At 29.5% G+C, this 27,733-nt stretch overlaps 4 protein-coding genes across 4 annotated transcripts; 3 read left to right on the top strand and 1 right to left on the bottom strand.

The window, feature by feature from the left end:
- Positions 1-398: 398 nt before the first annotated feature.
- On the bottom strand, positions 399-18,887 carry LOC123298000 (procollagen-lysine,2-oxoglutarate 5-dioxygenase). The gene is made up of 12 exons (XM_044879853.1): positions 18,571-18,887; positions 18,374-18,496; positions 16,814-17,039; positions 15,952-16,292; positions 14,692-14,885; positions 14,379-14,632; positions 14,115-14,216; positions 13,919-14,041; positions 3,012-3,153; positions 2,654-2,941; positions 2,082-2,343; positions 399-1,087 (listed from the first exon to the last, which is right to left on the bottom strand). Exons 1-12 carry the CDS (start codon positions 18,653-18,655, stop codon positions 918-920), a joined length of 2,310 nt encoding a protein of 769 aa, XP_044735788.1. The 5' UTR covers positions 18,656-18,887; the 3' UTR covers positions 399-917.
- On the top strand, positions 5,073-7,065 carry LOC123298384 (immunoglobulin domain-containing protein oig-4). The gene is made up of 5 exons (XM_044880375.1): positions 5,073-5,221; positions 5,293-5,384; positions 5,446-5,527; positions 5,589-5,656; positions 6,897-7,065. Exons 1-5 carry the CDS (start codon positions 5,134-5,136, stop codon positions 7,053-7,055), a joined length of 489 nt encoding a protein of 162 aa, XP_044736310.1. The 5' UTR covers positions 5,073-5,133; the 3' UTR covers positions 7,056-7,065.
- Positions 10,052-12,498, top strand: LOC123298393 (immunoglobulin domain-containing protein oig-4). The gene is made up of 4 exons (XM_044880387.1): positions 10,052-10,233; positions 10,300-10,371; positions 11,031-11,180; positions 12,177-12,498. The coding sequence occupies exons 1-4, from the start codon at positions 10,132-10,134 to the stop codon at positions 12,333-12,335; spliced, it is 483 nt and encodes a 160-aa protein (XP_044736322.1). The 5' UTR covers positions 10,052-10,131; the 3' UTR covers positions 12,336-12,498.
- Positions 18,888-23,913: 5,026 nt separating the features above from the next.
- On the top strand, positions 23,914-27,668 carry LOC123298301 (guanine nucleotide-binding protein subunit beta-2). The gene is made up of 7 exons (XM_044880267.1): positions 23,914-24,028; positions 24,713-24,858; positions 24,922-25,055; positions 25,223-25,388; positions 25,454-25,655; positions 25,999-26,215; positions 26,331-27,668. Exons 1-7 carry the CDS (start codon positions 23,957-23,959, stop codon positions 26,435-26,437), a joined length of 1,044 nt encoding a protein of 347 aa, XP_044736202.1. The 5' UTR covers positions 23,914-23,956; the 3' UTR covers positions 26,438-27,668.
- The last annotated feature ends 65 nt before the right edge of the window (positions 27,669-27,733 follow it).

Genomic DNA, 27,733 nt, shown 5'->3' with positions numbered 1-27,733 from the left:
AAGGGTAACATATGGGTGTGTTCCTATTGACGGCAGTGCCTTTTCAATCAAATCTAAAGTAGAATCTCGAAACAGATTATTCAGTCAAATTTACAGAGAGAAATTTTGTACATAATGTATAGTTACTTTTAATAAAGATTTTTTATACCTTTTTCAGTGTATCCTTTTTACAAAAATAACACATTTAAAATTTACGAAATTTAAAAAACCCTCGGACAAATGAATTTTATTCCTTCACCAAACTGAACCGATTTTCTTCAGACAGTCAGACGCACACACATACAGCGATCAAACTTGCAATTATCCCGATTTTGCGCCAGGAGTTAAAAATAAAAAATTATTAAAATTATTAATGTCTTAAACTATTTATTATATTTTATTTACAATTTCATTGGCAGTTAAAAAATACGTAAAAAAATTACAACAAAAATGTTTATATACAAAGTCTTACATGTATTTTATGGTATGGTTTTTACTCATTAGGTCCGCAAAATTTTAAAAAGGAAAAATTGAGCCTACATATTTTTTTGTGTTATCGCAATCGGAGAGTTGAATCTCGCTTCAAAACTAATGTATATCTCTAGAATATCAATTAACGGTGCTAGATAACTTCCAGACAAGAAATAGGCAAAGAAATAATAACACGTATACATATATTAAGCCTAGTTTATATTAAGCAGACTAGATATTATGTAAAGAAACAATAAAACTCGATAATGACTCAAATTTATTAATATTACTTTGTACTAAATTCTGCAAAAAATAAACTAGACTCTATTCTTAACTCTTAGTAAATGCGTGTAACTATATCTAAATAAAAACTATATTCGATGGGGGTTAAGTCTCAAAAATTATAAAACTATATTATAAACTATATTATAGGAAAAAAAACAAAAAAACAAATTTAATAAAAACATTTATGGATCAACAAAAGAAATCATAATGTATCTTGTTCCTTTTGTAACTAATAATCCTTCATGATAATGCGTTAATCGTCCAGGATGCATTAATAACCATCCTGGTTTTGTTTTTGTTACACTACAATTATATCGAATAAATCGGCAACCACCTCCTTCGTAATCGACATCTGAAAACAAATTAACGGACTTTTGAACATGTTTAATTAAGATAAATATTAAATTTCCAATATTGGGTGTTACTGATAACTGGTGATAATAGTTCGTACTTATTAAAACAGGAAGTGTACCCCTTTTCAGTAGTTCCAATTTAGACTGCCAGATGGCAACATTTGTACTTGCCATTTTTGAAGACCAATAAAAATAATCGAATCAGATAAATTCCACCAACCGGCGATAATAATTCGTACTAATTAAAACAAGAATTGGGGTCATTTTCAGTGTTCCATTTTATACTACCAGCTTACTTAACATTTATCAATAACAATAAATAAAATGGATTCCTCAAAATTAGATCCTTAAGCACCAAGACTTATAGGTTCTGTGTCTTCCCTGACTCGTTCACCAGAAGCAGAGGTGTCTTCTGATGAAAGGGGCTATTTATAATCAAATTAAACTATTAAGAGGCTAGAAGAAACGCAAAAATCTCACAGCAAACAGTTCTCAGAATGGAAAGGTCCATACATGTTTGGGCAGATGCAAATAACATGAATAAAGAGTTTCATCATCTTTTATTTAAGCCCTACAAGTACAATCATCCTCTCAAACCGACCAAATCCTGGTCGGTTTCAACCAGGCATGGTTAAATGGACTATTTATGAACATGCTCTCCGTGAAATAAAAAATAATCAATTCCTTCACGTCAGAATGGCCGGTATAGAGATTAGCCTGACCGTGTTTTACAGTGTTTAGTTTCTCGAAGCATTCATAGACAATTTTCGATATAAATTTTGCAAGTTTTAAGGATAAAAATGTTGAAATGTACTTTACTGTAATGTGTAACTCTCACATTAGAGTTACAAATCTAGACACCTCTTCACCTCTCAACAGCAAATATTGTCGTTCCTAAATCGTCACAAAACGACAGTGAATAATTTACAAATGATAAAAATCTCATTGGAATGAACGATTTTTAAATGTGAATTTTAACATTAATCAACATACCTGCGGTATTTAACGCCAGATTAATTGTAAACGTTGAGCTATCATGATGTGGTCGCAAAGACGGTTGTTCATCAGGTCTGTACCGTACCACGAAATTCATCAAAGATCTTGGCGGATCATGATAATATCCAGTGAATACCATTTCTTGTAATGGTCGAACAAAATCACGCAAAAATAACATCCAATGACTATCCCATCCAACCTGATTCATATGAATATCACGTGTGGGTACAGCTTCATATCCACTATCCAATCTTGGATCCTTTAAAATATACATTTATTTCAATTTCTGCTGATTATATTCGATTTGAAAATGAATTGCCTGTATTCATTCAAATGACTTGCCAAGATTAAAGTCGTGTTGCAATTTATTTTATTTACTTTGCTTAGGTGGGAGAATTTTCAGTAAGGTTAATACGCGGTTTGCAGATTAGGGGTTCGGGGGCAGATCAATACCTAGCCCTTCGGAAGCTACGTCACTGATTCTTGTAGCTAATTTGGCGATAAGGAATGAAAGCGTCACTAAAAATAAATGGAAGAGGACCCTTTGGAATAAATGTTATTAAACTTACACTATTTTTACCATCAGACCATTGTCCAAATGACTCCACCAAGTGAATAAGATCTTTACAAAATCGCATTGTTGTTACGGGGAACCAATACACATCGGGGCATGGTTGTAAAGCCGTTTTGTTTGGATTGAAATTTTCCGTATAATTTTCATGTATGTATCGTTGTTCCCAATCGTAACGATTATCAAATATTTCATACATTTCAGGTGATGCACGTGTTATATCAAAGTTGTCAGGATTTACTAAATGCCCGAAATCCATTCGATTTGATACGTACATGAATATATTCTGGAAAAAATTTAAATTTTAGCCAACGATTGATACGAAGATTCATCACAATCTGTTTAATAGTTCTTACCAAATTACGTAAATTTTCACAAAAGATCATATCGGAATCAAATCCTTCCTTTATGTAATTGATTTCCTGGCGTGAATATTTTTGTAATATTGTTGAATTGACCAAATAGCATGTGTTTATAAATGGAACATTCCACAATCCTCTAAAAAAAATCAAAAAAATTAATATGTTTTCGGATACAAAGTCTTGCGTTAAAATGTAATGATTGTGATCCAGTCTGAAGGATTAATTAAAACAAGATTTGGTTCGATGTTGGAGCAACCTACCCAACATTTTGTTTTTTTACTCCCTTTCTTTTAACTCGCAGGCTCTGCTTGTCTACCAAAAAAACTTTGGATAGACTTTTAACCCTTTTTCCGTTATTCAATCGAGCTGAAACTTTGCAGGCAGACTTATGGCCACGATAAAAATGATTTTTGTACATAAGGCATATTTTACAGAGTGTGTCAGCTATAAACAATTCAACGTAATATTTTTCCCTTGATCCAATCGATTGATCTAACAAATTTCGTTATTTTTCCGAATTATATTTTTAAACGGTAGTTGAAGGGAAAAGCCAAGAGATGCTTAATTGTGACAATTAATTTTCTATATTGAACACTTCGAGTTTCCAGTATTTTTGTTTAATACAGCGGTGACAAGGACACTGTCTGTAAATTGTCGTGTACGTAAGGACAACGAAATTCGCATGCATGTGCATTACAAAGCTCAATGTATTTCGTAGTAAAAATAACGATTTTAAATTGATTTGACCCCCGATTTATAAACAAATGTTGACCCAACAAATTATTTAAGTTACATTTTAAAATCATTAATATTTATTAAATGAAATAATTATCTTAAATTTATTTATTACTTTTTTTAATATTCATAATAAAAAGGCTTTGTTCACATCAATTTCAACAATAAAAATTTTAAAGGAAATATTAGCTATTTAAAAATTATTTAATAAATTACGGATGAATTACCTAAACTGCTGCAAATAATTTCACAAGTTTTTATTGTTTTATTAAATTTATTCATATTTGCCAATAAATTTATAATTTTTTCATAATTTTTTTGCGTTGATTAAAAAACTTGCGGCAAATCAATTGAGTTTATACTGAGCGGTCAGTTAAACCAAGTGCACCTATTGTAATAATCAAAAATTTCGTTGTAGGCAGGGGCGGATTAATCATGCATGAGCAATCTCTGGTAATGCAATCATCGGGGCCCCCGCGGGTGTTTTAGCTTAAACTTTATTCTTGTTAAAGGCAAAAAATACAATGTCAATAAACGAAAGAAAATAGTTTTGTAGCGGGAAATAGTTTTGTAACTTTTTGGACGCAAAATCCAATTGAATTTTCTCTCCATGAAACATTTTCCATTTCTTTTGTGCGCGCGCGGGCCCCCCCTTTTTTTCGAGAAGTTTTTGATGAGGTTATACATATCATACAGATAGAAATTTTCATTCTTATTTAGTGTATTTTACTCTGTATGAGAAAATATTAGTTTAAGTATATAAATTAACCAAATAAATTTTAAAATTCATTTCAAAGTTCTCAGTTTTTTAAATCTGTTTTTTAACACTATGAAATAGTGTCCGCCATGTTATTACATCATACGGCTGTGTAAAATAACGCGCGAAATTTGAAAATGTAAATTGTAAATGCATTTTTATGGCACTGATCGATTGAATAAAAATTGTGTGTTTTTTTATAGTGGTTGTTTATTAACACTGTAGAATTTAATTGAGACACTTTTCAAAAATGGTTGTAATACCCTATTTTTACATTCTATTTTCAGGGGGGAAATTAATTAGTTTTCTATCACGATTTTAAATTTTTGTACTGTGTCCTTTCTTTAAAATTTTATCATATCGAGGTTTAATTCTTTCGTAGTTTTTTTTTTGTAATTGGGAGTACAGCTAAATATATTTACACCGTTTAATAATCACGTATTGAACTGTTGATTATTTTTCCAACAAAAAATATATTAATTAATTTAAATAAGGGGACCATCACTTATTATTAAGTGAGAGTAATTTTTATAACGAAGGTAAATAAAATCATTTATTATTTGACGACTCTTTTTAAATTTATTAAAAAAAACATTTTTGAAACGCAACATTCCAACTTATACAATGACCCGAGTATTAGTGTTGATATGTTTTACATTTATCGTACTTTTCATTTTTGTCGATTGTCGAAGTGGCGGTCGAAGAGGTTTTGGTAAATATTTCGCATAAAATTTTTAACGAAGATTTTAAATTTAATTGTGTGTTGATTTTCTATTTTTTAAGGAAAAATGCGTGGCAGAATTTTTAATTCACATATTCCACCAGTTATTCAACATCGAAATCCAGCATCGCAAAATTATTATGAGCATAAAGATGTAGTGATGTTTTTAAAAATTCGGTAAATTCGAATAGTTAAAATTTCTATTTTTTTTCTAGGGTGCAAAAATTGTGAAATCATCACACTTTGAATTAGACTATATGTTGGGAAGAAAAATTACATTTTTCTGTATGGCTAAAGGTATGTTGAAAATGTTCTTAGATTAAAAGATTATTTTGATAAATTAATCGTAAAATTTTAGGGTTCCCAAGGCCAGAAATTACTTGGTTTAAAGATGGTATTGAGTTGTATTCTCATAGATTTTTTCAAGTAGGTTTCTGTTTCATATAAATTAAATAAAAATTGCTATCAAAATTTTGTTGTGGTATAGACCATAAAAATATTAACGGCATATAGAATTAAAGCTGTACTTATTCTATGCGTCATAATGAACTATTCGTTAAGAAATAGTAAAGTGGTGGCGGAGGGTGTATTTATTATCACTGAACTGATGTGTATGGTCTGTTTTGATGTCAATCATAATTTTGATTTGTATTCGCGACTCTAAGAAACTAGACGGCACTGTAATGGCAGTTAAAGAGGGTATAAACATATGCCTCCATGATATAAATATAAAAAAAATATATAATCTATTTTATATCATTCACAACTGCAAACTTAATTCTTCAACCTAGCGGAAAAATTTAACTTATTGGCAGCTATTAAATCGTTATTAGCTGCGAAACAACAGTTAAACAAAGAGTTAATTTAGAAATCAAATCATTTCATGCTAAACAAAGTAGGTAAATTAGAATTGATTTTCTTTAGTCGAAATTTTTTTGGGAATTGTCGGAAACAAAAGCAAATCGATGGAAAGACCTCTACGTAAGTCAATTAGTAGCAATTCCCTTTGTTGCATTTTATTATATGTTCTATGTTAATGTTTACACCCTCCTCGTTATTTCATATTTAAATCAGTAGAGGTCAGATCAGTACTTTGGAGTCGCGAATTGAAATTAACTATTTGTATTGAAAAGGAAATAGCATCGCTGTCAGTTGTGATTTTGCGTGCCAAAAGGGAAAATAAATTTGATAGAACTAGATTTGCACTCTGTCTCTATGAGTGGTGGAGGACTGTTAGAAATTTTAAAACCACTACGCGGGATTTTTAAAGTTAGTTCTCTAACAAGAGGAAATCATGTCTCTGGAAATAGGATGCTCCTAAGATACTGTGTTAGTTTTTCTGTCACAGCGACCATTTTTGTCTTTCTGAGGAAACTCCTTGACAACGCGAGCTTGGCCTCACCAGATCAATCTTTGGCTAGCAATAAAGTCAGTACGTACACATCAGTTTAATGCCATAGTGCCCAACTCTTTACTCATAACAAGCTTTCATTATATTCCGATCGAAGTCATAGCTAAGGGGTTCTTTATGCTTGAACATACCTAAGATGCATGTATAGGATGTCATAATGTAAGACCTTTTCGCTCGCGAATAAAATCTCTTCTCCCTTTAAGGCGAATTTATGGAAGAATTCTAAATTATAAATTCATGGTTTTTTTTACTTAGGTGCATGAGTGGCCAATTGGTAATGACACAATAAAATCTAAAATGGAAATTGATCCAACTACACAAAAAGATGTTGGATATTATGAGTGTCAAGCAGATAATCAATATGCAATTGATCGACGTGGCTTTCGAACTGATTATGTAATGATGACGTACTAAAATTTTTATATACATATAATTAATATTACTTATATTCATAAATTTTCTATTGTTTTAATACTAAAATGTAAAGAATTTTACAAAAATAAAATTTTTAATTTAAAAAAAGTTAAAAACAAATTTTTGATGATTCATTTACGTAGATGATGGATATTTATCATATAGCTATTCGGCATTATAAAGCATTTTGTTAATGTTTTATATTCCACGATGCTTCGAATATTCGGCGCTTTATTTTTTTGTTTCTTTAACTGTTTAAATTTTTTTTTGGGCTTGCTGCCTTTCTCTCTCACAAAAAGTAAAAGCTCTTCGAAAAAGTTATTAGCAATGTCAATGAGTTGTCAAGATTGTAGAAAAATTATTAAGGTCGAAAAATTCTAGTTAGACCAATTGCTGTTATTAATTATTCAACTGTTTAAAATTATTATTATCATTATTATTATTTTTTTTTGTGGCTTTAATTAAATTGTCCTAAACTCGAAAATAATTAATTTTTGCTCCATTTTTTACGAATTAAGCTATTATTTCATTTTATTGTTTCTTTTTTTCTAGGAGGACTAATGAAATTAATTTTTCGTTTTAAGTATTTTTATTTTTTTTGCATTGTACGTTAAATGTATCACTGTTAATAGCTGTCTGTTTCTGTATAGCAGACGCTAAAACCAGTTAAAAAAATAAAAACAAGTAAAAACAAACAATTGACTGAGTTAATTGTTGAAATATCATGTATAGACAGTGTTGATTACACGTTTGTTTTTTACGTCATGTAATTAAAGAAAAATGTGGTTACTCTTAGATAGCTACAGTCGTGTATATATAACACGACTGTAGGGTCACACACACATAACTAATATTCCCATATAATATATACTATATAATGTTATAATCTAAATTGCGCCCTCACGGGTAAACGGAGATGTATATGAAAAAATGTTTAAAACAAAAGTTGCTTATTTTTTTATAATAAACAATTTTTTACACTAAAAACTTTTGTTTTATATCTAACGGTTTACAAGATTCCAAGATCCAATTGATCTGTGTTGCTCATTTACGAACTGAATCTCATTTTTAGGTCCCAACCACGCTATCAAATTTTCAGCTTCAATCGGAAATAGATTAATTAGGTGATTTTATGAACACCTATACCAAAATTTGGTTTCTTAGCATCAATATTTTTAAGCGTTACAAACTTGGGACTAAACTTAATATACCTTGATATATTTCATATACAGGGCGGATCAGTTTAATCTATACACCGAAATGTCTCGTTTTGTAGTTAACCAATCAAAAAATAATTAAAATCAATGTTTTAGACTTTTAGAGAGTTTCTGACATCAAATTGGACCTAGTTTCCGTAGTTATTTTTAAATCGCATTTGCTCCGAAAGCTAACGTTTTTCCGAAAAAATGTTTTAAACAAAAATTGTTAGTTTTTTTTATGCGGATCAACTTTCTAATTTAAAGTGTTATTCTATCCCTTACCGTTTAGGGTCTAAATTGGCTATTAAAGAAACCCGAAAAATTAGGTGCAATCTGATGTCCCCCATCAAACTCTGCAACTTTTGTTTAAGTTATTTTTTGATTGGTTAACTACAAAACGAGATATTTAGGTGTATAGATTAAAAAGACCCACTCTGTATAAAATGCATATACTTTTCTAATTTCGAATTTTAAACCAATTATATTAAATTAATGGAAAATAATGTTGGTCATAAAACTGTTATCAAAACTGTCTTAAAATAATTCTAAATCATAATGAAAATATCAATGTTTTATACAGGTCCGTGCACAGGAATCATCCAAGGGGAGGGGGGTTGTTCATACTATAGGTTAGATTATAAAATCAAGAAACTCTTGTTACGAGTAAGAAAATATTTTTTTTATGTCAAAATGTGATATTCAGTCACTATTTTTCAATAATTTAATTCTGCGAGGTGTAGAAAAACTTTTACAAAACTCTGTGCGCATCGACCTCTACCGTGATGTATATTGAGCAAAGCTAAACCGTTTATCCGATCTTCAGACATTGTCGACCTTAAGATATGTTTTAAGGCGACAAGTAGAAAAGAAGCGCTCAATCATGGCTGTTAATATAGTATAGGTAAAATTGCCAGAAGCATTTGTTAGACTTGGAAACAAATCTTAATTGAAAATATCGAGAGCTTCGAGTGAATTTTCGAAATCCTGTCCGGCAATACTTTTTCGTCAGTAAGTTTAACTTCGCCGACCTAAATGTTACGGAAATCATCGTACAAAATTGAAGAATATGGTTCCAAAAGTTGAGCGCAAGAATCTTTATCAAAATTTGTCATTTTGTTGGGAAAGAGACAAGCAGCATTTGAAACAAACTATGCAGATTGTGATCCGGAAATAATCTTCAACTGAATCAGTTTGTACATTCAAGCATTGAGTCGGTTTTGTCGCGAGTCTTGTCTTCCGTAATTCCATGTCGTATGCATCGCAGATTTCGCTCACATTTTTAAAAAATTTTTCTGAAATCTTCTCCAACGTGAACTCGAAACAGCTAACCAGTGGAAATGCGATTCGTAAATGGCTTCATTTATAGGCTAGTTCAAACAATATGTAGACAGATTCTCAAACAGAGGGTGGGATTTGATTCCTCAACCCTCCCCCCACGCACGGGCCTGGTTCTACCTTTCACAAAAATTTTCCAATACTAAAATAAAGGAATGATTATACTGTGTTCTTTTAAACTTCTGGAACAATGTTAAATGATACTCGAAGTACCTCACATGGGGAATATATATATATTATTTGAAATAGAATACAGGAATCAATTAACATATATCAAAATAAATAATTCAATCCAATAAAATGAAATCGAAATGATTATAATTTGCAAATTCCCCCTACGTGTATACACTACTTATTATCAAGTGTTAATAAATCACTCATGAAAACGGAGACAGAGTGAGGAAAGTATCAAATTAATTTCAATTGATTATATTTGTTTGCATGAAAAGAGGGGTCCCGATTCTCCAATTGATTTTTTTCCATATTATTTATAACATTTGTGTGTTTGGACGAAAGTATTATTAACGAAAGAATCAGGAATAATGAAGTTATTGAAATTTATAATATTAATTAGTGTTATTTTGGGCACCATGTCCCCAGTGTTAGCGAGACGTGGACGTGGCAGAGGTCGTACTAAATCAAAGGTAAAATTTTAGTTTTTTTTTTTTTAAAAACAACGGTTTCTATGCTTTTTTTAAAAATATTTTTAGATTCAAATTGGTTTACCAATCACCGGAAAATATCGTGATCCTGAATCGGATCAATATTACAACAATAATAATGTAAGTTAATTAATTGGTTAATTAAATACAAATTTGGACTTTCTATCATAAGCATATCATCATCTATTATCACCTGACCAAAGTAATGCTTTATTTTTTCGATCATCTTGAAAAAAATTGTTTTGTTTTTGAAAAAATTATTCATGCTATTTTATTTAAATTTGTGGGGTAGTAAGTATTATGGACGATTATGTAGCTTTTTTTAGTAAATGGATAATTCATTTCGACTCACGAGTTTGAAAATATCAGAGAAGAAAAAAAATATTATTATATATATAATAATTAAATTCATTTGAACTAATTTCACCATATTTCCATGAAAATTTTTGTTTAATTTACTGAGTACGACTTATATTAAACTAACGAAAGTACACGAACAGGCCCAAAAATTTCCGAAGTTAATATTTTTTTTGCTTACACCTTTATTCTCGTGATGAGATAAATTTTCACAATTTCTGAATTACTTAATTAAGGATAAATTGAAAAAATTTGAATAATTCATAATTCGAAAATAGATAAAAATATATGAAGATAGAAAAAGTTTCAACCAAAATGCTCATAACGCAAGTTAATGAACAATTAATTCATGAGTTATTAAAGACATTTTTTTAAGTTCTTTCTCAAGATTCTAATACTTATATTTGTTTTTGTAATTTCAGGGTGCAAAAATATTAATGGCATCACATTTTGATTATGAATACGTATTAGGACATAAAATTGCATTTTTATGTGTAGCCCGAGGAACACCACGACCACATATTACATGGTTTAAGGATGGTGTGGAAATTTTCTCACATTTGTACTTACATGTAATTAAAAACAAATATTATAGTAAAGTCAACATGAATATAGAATAGCCTGAAAAGTAAACGATAAGATTTCCGCATAGGTCTCTAGTAATAAATATCGACTCTGAAAACAAACAATATAATATCAGGAACAACAGATGGCTCCTGGTGAGAGTTCAGAACCAAGGCTGATGCAGAAAATCTAAAGCTTTTCTGTTAGAACTTCTTAAAAGACAGATAGAATCCTAATATTATATATGTCCTTAATGAGTAATTTGTAACATTATTGCGTTTGAGATGACCCTCTTTGTGTCTTAACTATCAGAGAATAATAGTCTAAACTTGCCAATAGCTTCTTTCTCAAATTAAATTTTAAGAAGGTGAATGAAAAGATGTACATTTGTACCCTAAAAAAAATTTTATTCGTGTTCATTCTGTTAGAACACGAAATTCCCTTACAGAAAGTCACTGCTTACCTCACAGGTAAACATAATACCGAACTGTTTTTAGTATTTTTCGGAACTTTACAAATTAGAGCCAAAATCTTGTCAAAGCATTAACGTGATATTTGGCAGATAAAAAACAGACCTTACCGAGTTGATACAGATTCTTCAATTACCCCTTCTTTAACATTTTATTATGTCGATAAAAATTAACTCGCATAGTAGCTTTTTTTATTACTGGAGAGCTTTTATTTCTCATCGTCTCCGTCATTGTCCAGCTCTTGACATGGGGATATGGACTCACTTGACTGCTTTTTTTGACGACCTCTCCGACCTAAAGTCCGATGACGTCAAAGCACTCCTGTTGTTCCTAAACATCTCCAAATAGTTAATGGCGTAGTGTCCGGGGATGAGCCAACCCTTATTCGGTATTACAACGGATCCTATGATTTAACTGTGTCCCACCCAAGGACAGCCACTCTAATCTAGCCTAATCTAAGGGTAATCTTGAGATCTTTGTTGACTTTACTACAAAAAGATTTATCTTTTTCAATTAATACATTTTACATTTAAGGTACATGAATGGAATATCGGTACGGACAAAGTAAAATCAAAATTAGAAATTGATCCAGCCACACAAATGGATGCTGGTGTATACGAATGTACAGCGGATAACATGTATTCAATTGATCGACGATCATTCAAAACGGATTTCAGTATTGCATTTGATTAAAGCTTTAATAATTAAAAAAAAAAGTGATTTAAATAGAAATTAGTGGTACAAATATTATTTATATATTTATATGATAACAAAATGGTGTGTTTCTTTGGTTTGATTGTTGATGGATGAAAAAAAAGAGTGTACGAATTGTTTTTTTTTTTGTTTGTTTGTTTTGTTTCTAGGTTTTTTTGTAAAAATTGATCCATTTGAGATTATAAAAAAATTAATTTGAATAATTTTTATAGTTTCGAATGAATATGTACACTATTTTAAAGAGAGTAAATTTTTTTTTGTACAAATGGATTGTATAATAATAGTTTTGTAATTTATATGAATAATAAATTTAATTTTGTCTAAAATTATTTACCTTTGAACAAATTAATAAAAATTTGTACGAAGAGGAAATGCATTTTTATGAATATGAATAGGGAATATTCATGAATTTTTTTAATATTTTTAATTCATTGTTTACATCGTTATAACAAAGTAAAAAATATAAATACTGCTTAAAAATGCTGTATATAAGTGTAAAAAAATATTTAAAATACATTATAATTTTGAGATATTTAAACGCAGTTTTTTGGCGCTCTCTGTTGATGACGTATAAGTACGTGATCTGCCAAGTGACAGTTCAATGTATAATTTACACTTTAAAAAAATGAATTTACAAGACAGAATGTACACTCGTTATTATTAAGTTTTCTAATAAAAAGCCGTAGAATAGTATAATTTCATGAAATGCCATATAAAATGTAAGTAATTAATATCATAAAGTATGTCAACAAATTTGACAAGCCCGTACTATGATGTCTCACTGAATTTGTACTTTATTCATTAATTTTAATTAATTAAAAAGATATTAATTACTAAAATAATGGTTTAGTTGAAATGTCCAGTCATTCGAGTTACGGAAGAAAAATATTTGAACCAAATTTAAATTTCATGAATATTCTCTATTTAACTATCGAGGAATACAACGATCTTTCCAAATGAGAAGCTTGGCGATACAATTAATTTGAATTAATTTAAATTGGCCTAAGTAAACACTTTATAAAATATTTTGCAATATATTAAATGATTCACTAAGCATGACTTTACATACAAAAAATGCATTATTAAAATCTCATTTACAAATTATTGTTAAGTTTGTTGAGTGAAACGAAGAAGAACATTTTATATTTTACCGCGAGACGTCTGTCAAATAATTTAAAAGTTTAACGCTCATAACTGTATTATTGGTTAGTAGTCGATTGTTATGCCCTGTATATATGTAATATATATCAAGGTATAATAATCGTGTTTCCAACACGATTAGACTTTTAAAAGCATTTTCGATAACGCGGAGAACATTTTCGTTCCCTTAGTATAAATCCAGCGCTGACTACAAAATATAATTATATCTTATAAATGTTTATAGCGCCTCTAGCTTGATTAGAACTGTACAGCTTTATTGGCTTTTCACAGAACTTGTAGCCTGGAGTCTCTTTCTTGAGGGTTGTGCTCAAGGAGGGTACAGTATAGGGTGTGTTAATTCCAATTATTTTTAAAGATGATTTTGTGTTTTAAATAGATTGATATAAGTAGAAATAATTTACCTTCGATTATCATGAACGATATCCATATAATCAAATGATCTTGCATAAAATCCATTTGATAAAGCACCCCAAAAATTACTCCATGCTTTACCCGGTCGTACCAATAAAGGAGCCACAAATGTTCTATAAATTATAAAAAATTTTAATAATTTCTTTGATTTGCTATGAATGAATGAAATTTGTAATTTTTATGTACCTATTTTGTTCAATTAATAATTTCAATGTATGTCGATTATCTAAATGTGCTTCGGCATCAACATTAAAATAAAAATCGCATTTGGTTTCCAAACATTTGTCTCTAAAAAAATTATTTATTAATTATTAAATTTTGTTAATTTATATCAGGATCTTATAATTAATTGGGAAATGTGAAATAAGTTAAAGCAGCCTATGCTTACTTATTATTATTATTATTAAAATTGAGTAAACTTAATCGCGTAAAATAGAAAAATGCACTTACAATCCCATATTTCTAGCACTTCCTTCATCCACATTATCACTGGGCGATAATAATTTAATACTTAAATAATCTTGATTAACTTTATCTATAAATTCATTTACCAATTCGGCATGATATTCTTGTGTATTATGTATAAACAAATGAATTTTATCTTTTGGATAATTTAAATTAATAATTTTTTCGAAAAATTCCTCTAAAAATGGTGTTGGTCTTTCAATAAAAATTGATATTAATACAATTGGTTTATTTTCTACCTAAAATAAATTTATAAACAATAAAATTTCAATTAATTAATAAAGTAAATGAATCTTACTTCATCTAAGCTGAATGTATTTTCCCAACATCCAATACAACCACGTTCTGCATTCCAGTTATTTGCTAAATAATTGCTCAAACTGTTTAATACTAATTTACTAAAACCATTTCCGTGTAGAATCAGAGGTACTGTTTTTGTGGCTGTATTTTCTAGCATTGGTTCGTTATTGTCAAATGTTATTTGTACTTCAGCTAGAAAAATGTAAGATTTTACTATTTATTGAAAATATTATCGATTAAGAAGTAAAAGTTTTCTCAGGCAGTCTTATATGGAAATTAACGCCTATAAAAAATGAAGTTCAGCTACCTATTTTTTGGAAAACAAAGTCAAAAATATAAGATTCTTCTTTATTTAAGGGTATATGTGTATAATAAGTTTAGTTCAGACTTTCTACGATTACCGAACTTAAAAGTAAAGACCACCGCGTTGTAGCCTCCACCTCCCTTGCTCTCACTTATTCCCTTCCCATAAAACTCAAAATAAGGGAAGGGAATGTTTCTTACACAGGTAAAATATATGTACAGATTTAAATTTGTTAAAAAAATGTTATATAGTCTTGATTCATTGAGTGTATCAAAACAGGTGGCCATGAATTGTGTGTCGTTCAACATTTTTACAGAAATCTTTAGTTTATGGTTCAAAATGTTGCTCATTCAGACGACTAAATTTAATTAATTAATTTTTTTTTAAATATATCTTTATAAATTACTAGCTGCGCCCCGTGGTGTTACCCGCGATTAAAAGAAATTTTGAGAGTTTTTGTCGTTACTGTGTAAATTAATGAAGAAAAATGCGCCAAAAATTTATTTCACGAACATTTAAAAAATTATTTAAAAAACGGTTCCTGTATCCCATAGGATTTTCTGGGATAAAAATTAGCCTATGTCATTGAAATCTGATTGAAATTATACTATGTGAACTAATTTGACGCTAAAAGCTAGCGTCAATCGTCACCATGTAATCGCACCTTTATGTTGCCAAAACCAACATATTTTTGGACAATATTCCTTTTCTTCAATCAATGATTCCTATATCATAACTAGATGTTTGCTCATCGATGTTTATGTTACAGTTAGATCCCTATATTCAGAGATAGCCATATTTGAGTACTTCAATCAAGATATTTAAAAATAAGAACATACTGAAATTTTTTTGTGTTCTAATGCAAAAAAATAACTATTTATGGAATGAATAAAGAGATAAAATCGTTTTGAACTGTTAAAGATAAAATATTTATTACGCTTGACTATAACTTACCAACAGCACCATATAAGTTTTGAAATATTTCACTTAAGTGATCCAATTTTATTTTTAATTGATCCCGTACTTTTTCATCCAAATACGCATTCGTATAGTACAGTTGATCATCATCCGTGTCGGCAATATCATCCAACGTTAACATTTTATAAATATCCGGTACATAGCCCATAAACATACCAGAATTTAAGTACGGTTTACCCTTTATGATAAATGGATATTTTGTTGACAAATCTTTTTTTGGCCAACAGCTTGCCTCCGCTGAGAATAATACTCTTGCATCCATTTTTAAAAATTGTTTTAATATTGTTTCTAAATTTGATAGAAATATTACATCATAACTGAAAAATATGAATATTTGATTAAACAATGATTGAATAATAATAATTTGAAAATTGAGCCAGGAAAATTAAACTTAAAATATGGAGAAAAACAGGCAAGTGTATTTGTAGATTTATTCGTCGAACTCAGAACAGAAATGAGTGACACATCATGGAAATATTTATCGTCAATATATTATTTTGAAGCCGGAAAATTTGAAAATTCAATAGAAATTTTTCAGTTTTTAACTCAATATGAGATAGCAGCCGCCATATTACTACGTCATACGGTTGTATAAATTTTAAACAATTATCAAAAAAAATATCAGCACATTTGCTTACACAGCCAACTGACGTCATGACCACAGACCAATATGACGTCCACTGCGTCCAATGTTTTCGTCAAATTACGCGCGGAATTTGAAAATGTACAATTTAAATACATTTTTATGGCATTTTCGATTGTGAAATTTTGTGTTTTGAACATAATTTAATTGCTTGCTTTCCCTGGCTCAACTTATATGGATCTATTAGTTAGTTACCTATCAGTAAAAATTAGGATTTTATTGTCATTTTTATATTGTTCCAAATATGTGCGTAGTAAATTAATTTTGTAACCACCACCGGGATATAATGTTACATCACCGCCCAACCATGGCTTACCCAATCCCAATACTTCAGGCGTAATGTCATATTGTTTGGCTGATCGCAAATATCTTTGCAATCCATCAGTGTAGTCTGACGCAACTGTTACTACCAAAATATCACCTAAAAATTTATTTTAGCATTTAATATTATCCTAGCATGAAATGTGCTTGAAGAAAAAAGTTTTCGAAGAGATGCTATATCCTTTGAAATGAAAAAGAAATTGGAAAAGGAGTAGATGAGTCGATCATTAGGGAAAGTTAGTGGTCAAACAAAATTTTTTTCATGTTTCGAACCGGAAGTAGACCGAAAAAAATTATTTGAAACTATCATGTTAGTTTAAATAAGAGTTTAAAGATTTTTATTTTTTAAAGTTCCTTTATAAAGATAAATCTATTTTTAACACAACTATTTGCTTCGAAAAAGCAAAATAGTGTTTAACGTGAGTAAATTTATGCATCCCGTTGAATTAAAAATAAAGTTTGAAAGATGAATAGGGAATATTCATGAAATATAAATTTGGTTCAAATATTTTTCTTCCGTAACTATAATGACTGGACATTTCAACTAAACCATTATTTTAGTAATTAATATCTTTTTAATTACTTAAAATTAATTAATAAAAGTACAAATTCAGTGAGGGCATTTAAAAATTTCTAAAACGGAAATTCAAATTTTTATACGGACGTGACATCATAGTACGAGCTTGTCAAATTTGTTGACATACTGTATGATATTAATTACTTACATTTTATATGGTATTTTATTAAATTATACTATTCTACGGCTTTTTATTATAAAACTTAATAATAATGAGTGTAAATTCTGTGTTGTAAATTCATTTTTTTAAAGTGTAAATTATACATTGAACTGTCACCAATTGACAGATCACGTACTTATACGTCATCAACAGAGAGTGCCAAAAAACTGCGTTTAAATATCTCAAAATTATAATGTATTTTAAATATTTTTTTACACTTATATACAGCATTTTTAAGCAGTATTTATATTTTTTACTTTGTTATAACGGTGTAAACAATGAATTAAAAATATTTAAAAAAAAATACATGAATATTCCCTATTAAAAAATTGCAAGAATAAATAAATAAACCATCAGCCATAAACTACTTAAAAAATGTCACGTACATACAACAATTAAAAAAAGTTATAAAACGAAATAATGACATCATTAGAACTTTTTTTTTTCCTACACATCTCGTCATCTGTTGAATGCATTAAGTCATAATATTATATAAAAATATATTTAATTAAATAACTAACACATTGTGATTATTAATTTACACAATCCCTACTCCTCCGGCAAACTTAACTTCCTTACAAAAGAAATTAAAGATAACATTTTTTTACATATTTGATAACATCTGAACTTATAGAAAAAAATTACAAAAATTATGCCACCAAAAATTTAAAAAAAAAATATTTTAGCGAATACTTACTAATTGAAAAATTCGAATCAGTTAATACATTTTCAATTTTCTTATTACAAATTAAATCATCAATACTACAACTATCTCGTTCCAATGTTGAAGTTCCAACTTCTTCAAAAATTTTTGGATAATCTATAAATGAAAAAATTATAAATGAGATTTATTTTAAAATTAAATTAAAAACAATTTTTTTAAATAAAACTTACCACATAAAACACTTGTAAATAAGAAAATGAATACACAGAATTTGAATATCATTGTAAAATACCCGGCTCGTTTCGTTTTGTCCATTCAAATGATAGAAATAATTTTGATTGTTTTATTTACAAAATTTACAAACACTTTTACTTTTTTAATGAAGCATAACGTACAATTTCTTTTTTGATAAAAATTTATTTAAGGAATTAATCAAGTGTGGTGTATCTGTCATCTGTCTTTCCCGTTTTTGTTATATGTTATTTTAACGAGTGGGTGATATAATGTGTTAAAATTGAGAGAGGTACAGAACAGTGGCACAATCCACAGAAGAGATAAAACACAGCATAATATAAACAGTACAGTCACAGTAAAGTGTACCATTTATTACATTTTGTAGTTCAGTCATTTAAGTTGCATTTTTTCAAATATTGATCTGGATGAATTATTTCTAGAAAATTCTATGTAGAAAAATGTATTTTAAGTTAATATTTTTTATTCTCTGGTCATAATCGCTAGAAATATCGGTGTGTTATACTATCTGTACACATCCTATAAAATCAATAATGTTGTTTCTTATAAAATAATTAAAAACTTTGGCTGCAAACATTTTTTCAAAAAGCAAATACTTTCAACAAAAAACAGCCAATAGCCAGTCCAATCTTCGGGTCTTTGAGGCTTCAAGATTCCAATCGATTCAGATTGATCTGAGTACTGGGTCAGTCTGGCATTAAACGAAATGAAGCAATTGGACACGTTGGCACGAGAAGGGTCGTCTCAAACGCTCCTTCTATCTCAGCCAGTCATTCTCATAGCAAGATGATCGGTAATAAACCGAATCAAGGAATGGATACGACAAGCTCATCTTGATAACTGGGGTGGGATAACCTGGCTGTGTATAACCACAGACAGGTCAATTGACTGCACTCGCCTGAAACTTACTAGAGCACAGTTGAGAAGGATGGTGGGACTCTTGAGAAAATATTGTCGATTGAATTACTACTTTCATAAAATGGGGATATCTGATGAGCCCATTTGTAGGGTCTGTACATATGTAGGACACATATGTTATTTGGGGCCATCCATTAATTACGTATGCATTGGGGGGGGGGGGGGGTAAACCCATTCTTACGTATGATTTTATGTTTTGAAATTTAATATTAGAAATAATTTATGTAAATCACGAACTAAAGTCTCTGTGCTAAAGAATAAAAATCTTTAATTTACGTCAAACTGTGAGTTTTAGTGAAACTGATCCTTTTCTAACAACGTTTTATTATTCGGCAAAACGAGAATGAATCTTACGTAAGATGGGGGAGGGTGGGGGCTTTCGAGAAATCTTATGTATTATAATGTGGCAGGGGGGGGTGTCAAAACTATGTTTACGGAATTAATGAATAATTAAATCCCGGTGGAGGTGCTGTGAGCTTTCTGCGTGGTGTCTGGCCTCGACAGAATTCTATAACTTCATCTGCTTCAAGTTGTTCATTATATTTTATCATATAAAGATTAGTTCGCAAAATTGCTTGAAATTGTTTTTTCTGAACGACTAATGCAGAGAATATTATCTCACTTGTCTATGTTGATGTTATTTAATATTGTTTTGTTTTCATAAAAATAACAATATAATTACTTGACTAAAAATATCCTATAAATTTGATTATTTTTAAATGTTTAATATTGTAATTTGATCATAATTTGCCTGGACTAAACTATTTTCATGCACATGTATTCTAAATTAATATGTTTAAAAATATTTATATGAATTATTAACTGTGAAGAGTCGGTTTCACGAATTAAACGATTTTCTAAATCATGATTATCATGAATTCATAATCACGATTTTCTAAATCATAAAGTTAAACACGATTAATAGTTAACGCGTGTCATCGAATCTTTTTGTCGATATAAAATGTCACAAATCTTATTACAGTGGACCTGCGGGATCCGATGTCCTTTGTATAATCCTAACAATTTTTTTATATTAAAAGATGGTAAATAATATAGATATAATTATTGAGTATAACATATAGAATCTTATCATTGGATTTGTGATTTGTCGGATTCTCGGATTACAAAGTACCCTTTTGTGTAAAGTTGCGGACTAGGCAGTACTCTATGATATGACAAAGTTCGACACTGTCCTGCAAAACATTTACCAGATTACCGGGAGTCCACTGTAATTACTTAAAAGTTTAAGTATACAAAATTATAAGCTTTCATTTATTCAGATAAAAAGTAGAAAATAAATTTTCCCTATAAAGCAACTATAAATGAAATTACGCGAAAAATTTTTTAGCAATAAAAGAACAAATCAGTTAAAAAAATAAACTCTGAGATCGTTTATAATTGTCTAGGGCACTAAATTTATTTAGGCCGGCACTGTTAAGATTATGATTAGTTTTAAGTTATAACATGTAAATCAAATTACAAATAGTAGTCGTATATTGATTTATTTTAATTTTAAACTATTTGAAGTCGTTAAATTATTATAAATTTAATTATTAGTTTTGTTTATAATACTTGAGTTTCATTAACTAGCACTAGCTGAAATACCCGGCGTTGTGCAGGCTATTGACCGCCAATGATATAATTGCTCGTCGTTTCGTTGCTCAAATAGACTTTGCCTGGACATAAGCTGCCCGTAAGCTTGTGTCACTTGCTCTTGTTCCCCTTCTTTCGCTTAATTATCATTATCTCTGTTCAGTAGCGGATCCAGGATTTCGTCTCGGTAGGGGAGGATACCTTATCGCCTTCCTCTTTTTTTAGGTTTTAATCCTGTGCGTGAAGGGGGAGGGTTGGACTCGAATTTTTCTAAATTCCTTACCAAAATCTAACAAAGTAAAAATTGTCTAGAACTTTAATTGTTAATTTTATAAATTTCAATGTTTAAAAAACAATTAAAAATAAAAATTATGTTTTTAGAAATTTAAGCCAATTTGTCGAAAAGATTAATTAATTTGTATTTTCGTATAAAAATACTCAAGGGAATTGCACTGAAATAAATCAATATAAGTATACCCTTTATATAACAAGTACCTTCCTTTTATATCGTATAGAAAAATTAAAATTATTCTATATCGTTGAGGTAATATAGAAATTGGAAATTTTTCAATAATCTACTCTTAAGATAATAATTTACTTTTAAGATAATCTACTCTCAAAAAATAACAAAAATTACTAAAAGACTAAATAGCAATGCTATTATATAACGGTTGTTTTTGTTTCTAAATAGCTAAAAGATCAATCGACCAAAACCAGAAGCGGGTGAAAGTAAAACAATAAAATTTTAACAATTAAATTTAAAGTATTTAGTAATATTTAATTTAAAACTTTTTAATATGGTTATAAACTATATAACTTTTTATAGGAGCCCCGAAAACCATCGTATGAGAAGATAACAATTTTTGAATCGAACAATTTGAACAATTTTTGAAGAGGGCGGGGGTTTAAAGGGGTGACAAACAAAAAAAATTCACGATTTTTGGTAAAGAAGATCTCTTTTTAAAGTCGCTCAAAAAGGTTTTTTTTTAACGATAAGCACTTTTCAGCGGCGGTCATTTTCTTCGTAAAGACATCAAAATTCATATAAAAAAATAAAAATAAATTACTGTATGCAAAAAACATTCTTAAAATTGCAAAAAACTGAAAAATTATATAATAATCAAATTTCATATCCATTCTCGTTTTGTAATTTTTTATGCAATACAAATTACATATTTGATGTAATATTGTATAGAAATTGTCTCAGATACGTATAAATAACGCATTATTTTGCAAATGGGCGAATTATTTTGTAAATGGACTACTTTTCAGATAGTACGCTTCTATAAACATCCTCTAAAAATCTTAAAAAAAAAAAAAGAAATTAATTAATTTTTCCAAAGAAATGCAGAGAATTGAAATTTTTAATATTTAGATAACTTTTAAGAAAGCATTCTTAAACAAGTGAAAACAAACAATTGACTGAGTTAATTGTTGAAATACCATGTATAATCAGTGTTGATTTCTTTATCACATTACATATACCAACATGTGACACATACATAACTGATAATCAAGTATAGTACATATTATAAAATTTCCGCCCTAATTGTCGCCCTCACAGGTAAACAGTGATGTTTACGAAAAAATGTTTCAAACTAAAGTTGTTTAATTTTTGATAAGGAACATTTTTTACATTTAAACTTTTGTTCTATCTCTAACGGTTTACAAGATGGGTCCTACGGACCCAAGACCCAATTGACCTATGATGCTCATTTACGAACTTTACCTCACTTTTTACGTCCTGAGTACGCTGTAAAAATTTCAGCTCGATATCTTTTTTCGTTTTTGAGTTATCGTGTCCACAGGCGGATACACAATTCGAATAATACAATCTTATAAGTGACGTATATGTTTGAAATAAACAATGTTGTTGCTATGCAAATAATTGGTACTATTTGTTGTATAACATAGCAATTATGTTCTGAACTAATTTGCGCTGTCACGGGTAAACAATAATCTTTACAAAAAAATGTTTCAAACAAAAGTTGTTTATTTTTTTGTAAGGAACATTTTTTACATTTAAACTTTTATTCTATCTCTAACGGTTTACAAGATGGGTACTACGGACCCATGACCCAATTGACCCATGTTGCTCATTTACGAACTTGACCTCACTTTTTACGTCCTAAGCACGCTGTAAAAATTTCAACTTGATATCTCTTTTCGTTTTTGAGTAATCGTGACCACAGACGGACGGACGGACGGACGGACGGCCGGACGGACGGACGGACAACCGGAAATGGATTAATTAGGTGATTTTATGAACACCTATACCAATTTTTTTTTTGTAGCATCAATATTTTTAGGCGTTACAAACTTGGGACTAAACTTATAATACTATGTATATTTCATATATACATGGTATAAAAACTCATCATGTACTTATAGATACTTACCTATTCATATTTACCAATATTTACTAAAATGTTAATTTCTTGACACTGATTGGGTGTTCTTGTGATTCATTAGTATAGTTTAAAAGAAAATCAAATAAATAATTAGTTCAAATGTATTTACAGTTCACCAGCAAAAGAATTTTCAGTAGTAAAAAAAAAACCATAGAAATTATTCGAAAAAAATATTCACATAATGAGTATAAATAAGTAGATGAAATAATAAATATAAAAATACATAAAAAAACATCATATTATCTTTATTTAGAAATTTCGTGTTTATATAATTCCATTGATTCGTTATTAACTTAATATAATAATTGGATTATATAGAATGTTCGAACAAGGCTTCTTAAAAAATTACATATTTTCTTTCTATCAGGCAAATACATACTATAAATTGTTAGTCGATAACTTGTATTACATTCGTGCAGTGTATTTATATAGTTGATCCACAATGCCTCCAAAAGATGATCCCGAAACGGCTGCATTAAAAACCGAGTTACAAGGGATTTATAATAAAATTCTTGTAAGAAATTCGAATTTATTTTTCTAATAATGTAACATTTTATTAAAACCAAAAAACCTTTTTAAAGATCTGATTTTATTTATTTTAATAAGCTTAAAAGTAGAAAATAATTTTTTTACCTGTATAAATAAATTCTTGGGATGATCAGGTTTAAAATTTTTAGAAAATTGGAGTTTTGTGATTGTGGATTTAAGGATGCACTCGACTTCGATAGTGTGTGTAGGAATTTTAATATAGTTTCTTAATGTTAATACCTAATTATTTTAATAAACCCAGTTAATTATGATTATTTATTATTTGAAAAATTAAGATTTTATTTCGAAGTACAGTATATTAAACGCAATTGAACCTTTTACATACCCCTCCACTCGTTACCGCCGGCGACCTTATGCTTTATAAATGCTTTAATTTAAAATCATAAATATGGTGACAAAGTTAATTTGTTTTCATTTTTTTAGTTCAGTAAAATAAATAAAAGCTTGTCTTAAAAAAATTTCTTTTTATTGACAAGTCAATTTAATTTTCCAACGCTTCCACTTGCATATATTCTTCACATGATTGCAACTATAATCACGGTCATAATTCTGTATTACCTTCAAAACCAAAACTGTGTTTAAAATTTCAGCCAGATGAAAAATCGATTGTGAAATAAAAGCTTGTAATAAAATAAAAAAATTTTTCTAGGAAGATCAAAAAGCTAAAGCTGATACAACTTTAGAAGCTGCCTGTGGATCTTTAGGCGATGTTCCAAAAGTGCGTATGTCCACAAAAAAATTCTTAAAAGGTCACATTAATAAAGTCAATTCGGTGCATTTTAGTGGAGATAGTAGGTAATTGGTAACATTCTATAAATTCCAACGTCGAATTTTTTCTAAAATTTCATTTTTCTTCAGACATTGTGTTACCGGTTCTTTGGATGGTAAACTTATTATTTGGGATACATGGACTGGAAACAAAGTTCAAGTTATTCCACTACGTTCATCATGGGTTATGAGTGTTGCATTTGCTCCGTCGGGTAATTTTGTTGGTAAGTACACATATAAATAGAAGTGGGTGTATTTGTGTCTGTGAATAAAACTTGTGCCATAATATTAGGGATTATTTTAAATAAATTTTATTGTTTACGGGTGCCTGGGCCACTGAGACTTAGGGTCACGTTTATTACGTTTTATTCCGAAACAAATATTTTTTCAGCTTGCGGTGGAATGGATAACATGTGTACGGTTTATGATGTGAATAATCGTGATGCAACAGGAGCTGCAAAGCTTGTTCGAGAACTGGCTGGTTACGAAGGTTTCCTAAGTTCATGTAGATTTTTAGATGATAAAACAATTCTCACTGGTTCTGGTGACATGAAAATGTAAATTTTGAACATACACATTATTACAGGTTTTCTTAATTTTAATTTTTCGTATTGGAATATAGTTGTACATGGGATTTGGAATCTGGACGCAAGACATCTGATTTTGAGGCACATGGAGGCGATGTGGTGTCAATTAGTTTAAGTCCAGACTTTAAATCGTATGTAACAGGCAGTGTTGATAAAACTTGTAAAGTTTGGGATGTTCGTGAAGAAGTTGCGAAACAAACATTTTTTGGTCATGACTCTGATGTGAATTCTGTTTCTGTAAGTATTGTAATCTAACACATTCAAAAAAAAACTTCATTGCAGGTGTGAGTTATCAATCCTAGTGGCCCTTATACGCAATTACCCGAATACAAAATACTAGTTGCAGTTGCTAACTATTTAAGATAGTATAGCAGTATAGAGGGTCACAGGTAACTACTATTTCTTTTAAATTTATTCAGAACCCTGAGTTTGGCGGAAAAACTATTGTTAAAGTTAACTAAAGTTTAATTCATTTAATTATCAAAATATCTACCTAATTTTTTTTTAAATTTTTATTAAACCACATCCGGTAATTTCCACGCAGTAAGTATGAATAAATAATGCTTATCTTTTATTTTAGTTTCATCCAAGCGGGTTTGCTTTTGCTACTGCCTCAGAAGATAAATCAGCACGTTTATATGATATACGGTCTGATCAACAAATAGCAAAATACGCTTCCCCATCGGGAACAGCAGGATTCACATCATGCGCATTATCATTAAGTGGACGTCATTTGTTTTGTGGCTCGGATGATAACCATGTTCATATTTGGGATACGTTAAAAACTACACATACGGGTATAACATTTATTTTAATATGTTTATTCATACATCGACGCTTTAATGTGTCTCTAATTACTTCAAACCTTATTTTGAAAAATTTGTTGCAATAACTAACTGTTATTTTTTTTAGGTACTTTATCTGGCCATGAGAATCGTGTAACATCCGTTGCAATGTCTCCAAATGGTATGGCATTAGCTAGCTGTAGTTGGGATAATAATGTACGAGTTTGGGTATAATTTAGATTTTAATAAATAAAATTATAAAACCACCTTTATCCAAGTTTATGCAGTAGTTTTTACAGCCATTCAAGGATTCGAGAAATTTTCTATTTAATAGTATTCTTAATAAGCTATTTAAATAGTTTGTTTAACAATGGATAGGTCACATTTCTAATAATGTTTTCCTATAGAAATTTTGAAATGTTTCATGAGTGCTTATGTGTCTTGCTTGATGTTATGTTCATTTAACTCAACTACACATTTTGGTATCCGCAACCAACTAATTTAATTAACGGCTGTTAATTGAACAGCTACTTAAACTAGTTGGCTGCGACATATATATAATATAGAAAAAAAAATCGGACACTTTTTGTTTCGTTAAAAATACACAAAAATTGTTGGTACGTAACTTTGTTATTTTAAAAGGACAAAAAAGTGATTAGAATATGTGTTGCACCAATTTACTTTAAGACTCGAAATGTTTCCAAGTGTTCCTTTGGCCTTCTTATTAAAACTGTTGATATCTTTAGAGTGTTCCATTTTCCCCTTACAATTTGATGTGTGCATTTCATAGGCGTACAATTTTAGGACATAGATAGGAAAAATAGGACTCTCTAATGATCATAATTGTTTTCATAAAAAGGCCAAGGCCAGAACAGCTCACTACGAGTCTTCGAATGAATTGGAGTAACACATCTTCAAATTCACTTCTTTGACCAAGAGGACCAAGGATAAAAAAGTTACATGCCTGCAAATATGGCGTATTTTTAATAAAAAATTGTCGTGTTTTTATTTTTCCCGAGTATATAGAAATGTATCCAACTACCTGATTGGGTAACAGAAAATTAAATGACAGAATAAAAAACAAAAATTTAGGGCTGAGAGTTGCAAAGATTGGTCGTAGATTTCGCATCAAAGAAACTTTACGATATTTTATGATTTATAGAAAGTTCTTTTAACGTTTAGAACAATGTATTATTAACAACTCTACTAATTGTCATTATCGATTGTAATTTCTGTCATAAAAATCCAACGCCATAGTTTTAAGTAAATTTGTAAACGTAATTTAATTAGTAAATTTTAGTATAATGGTTAGTATTATGGGTTTCAAATACTTCAGCATATTGAAGGCATTCTTGTGTTCCAGTATAAAGTTCAAAATATACCATATAATTATTATTTTAATTGTTCTAGAATCATATTTTATTAAAGAAGTTTATATAGTCTAAGAGACGACCGTATAAGGTCGACCTTCGATGAGATTTTTCGATGGGCAAGCTATCATAAGCGTGTTTATCAATCAATAAAATTTCC

This window comes from Chrysoperla carnea, chromosome 1 (assembly GCF_905475395.1).
Source record: "Chrysoperla carnea chromosome 1, inChrCarn1.1, whole genome shotgun sequence".
In the NCBI taxonomy this organism is placed as follows: domain Eukaryota; kingdom Metazoa; phylum Arthropoda; class Insecta; order Neuroptera; family Chrysopidae; genus Chrysoperla; species Chrysoperla carnea.
The sequence above is the reverse complement of the archived record's forward strand: the minus strand, read 5'-3'. Positions and strand labels throughout refer to the sequence as shown.

Coding starts and splice junctions, on each gene's coding strand:
- LOC123298384 (XM_044880375.1), top strand. CDS start 5,134: ATGACCCGAGTATTAGTGTTGATATGTTTTACATTTATCGTACTTTTC. Junction 5,222..5,292: donor TGGCGGTCGAAGAGGTTTTG/GTAAATATTTCG, acceptor CTATTTTTTAAG/GAAAAATGCGTGGCAGAATT. Junction 5,385..5,445: donor ATTATTATGAGCATAAAGAT/GTAGTGATGTTT, acceptor TTTTTTTTCTAG/GGTGCAAAAATTGTGAAATC.
- LOC123298000 (XM_044879853.1), bottom strand. CDS start 18,655: ATGGACAAAACGAAACGAGCCGGGTATTTTACAATGATATTCAAATTC. Junction 16,293..16,813: donor ATCCTAATTTTTACTGATAG/GTAACTAACTAA, acceptor CATATTTTTCAG/TTATGATGTAATATTTCTAT. Junction 14,042..14,114: donor TTATTAATTGAACAAAATAG/GTACATAAAAAT, acceptor TATAATTTATAG/AACATTTGTGGCTCCTTTAT.
- LOC123298393 (XM_044880387.1), top strand. CDS start 10,132: ATGAAGTTATTGAAATTTATAATATTAATTAGTGTTATTTTGGGCACC. Junction 10,234..10,299: donor GAGGTCGTACTAAATCAAAG/GTAAAATTTTAG, acceptor AAATATTTTTAG/ATTCAAATTGGTTTACCAAT. Junction 11,181..12,176: donor TCTCACATTTGTACTTACAT/GTAATTAAAAAC, acceptor TTTACATTTAAG/GTACATGAATGGAATATCGG.
- LOC123298301 (XM_044880267.1), top strand. CDS start 23,957: ATGCCTCCAAAAGATGATCCCGAAACGGCTGCATTAAAAACCGAGTTA. Junction 24,859..24,921: donor CATTTTAGTGGAGATAGTAG/GTAATTGGTAAC, acceptor ATTTTTCTTCAG/ACATTGTGTTACCGGTTCTT. Junction 26,216..26,330: donor GTTAAAAACTACACATACGG/GTATAACATTTA, acceptor TATTTTTTTTAG/GTACTTTATCTGGCCATGAG.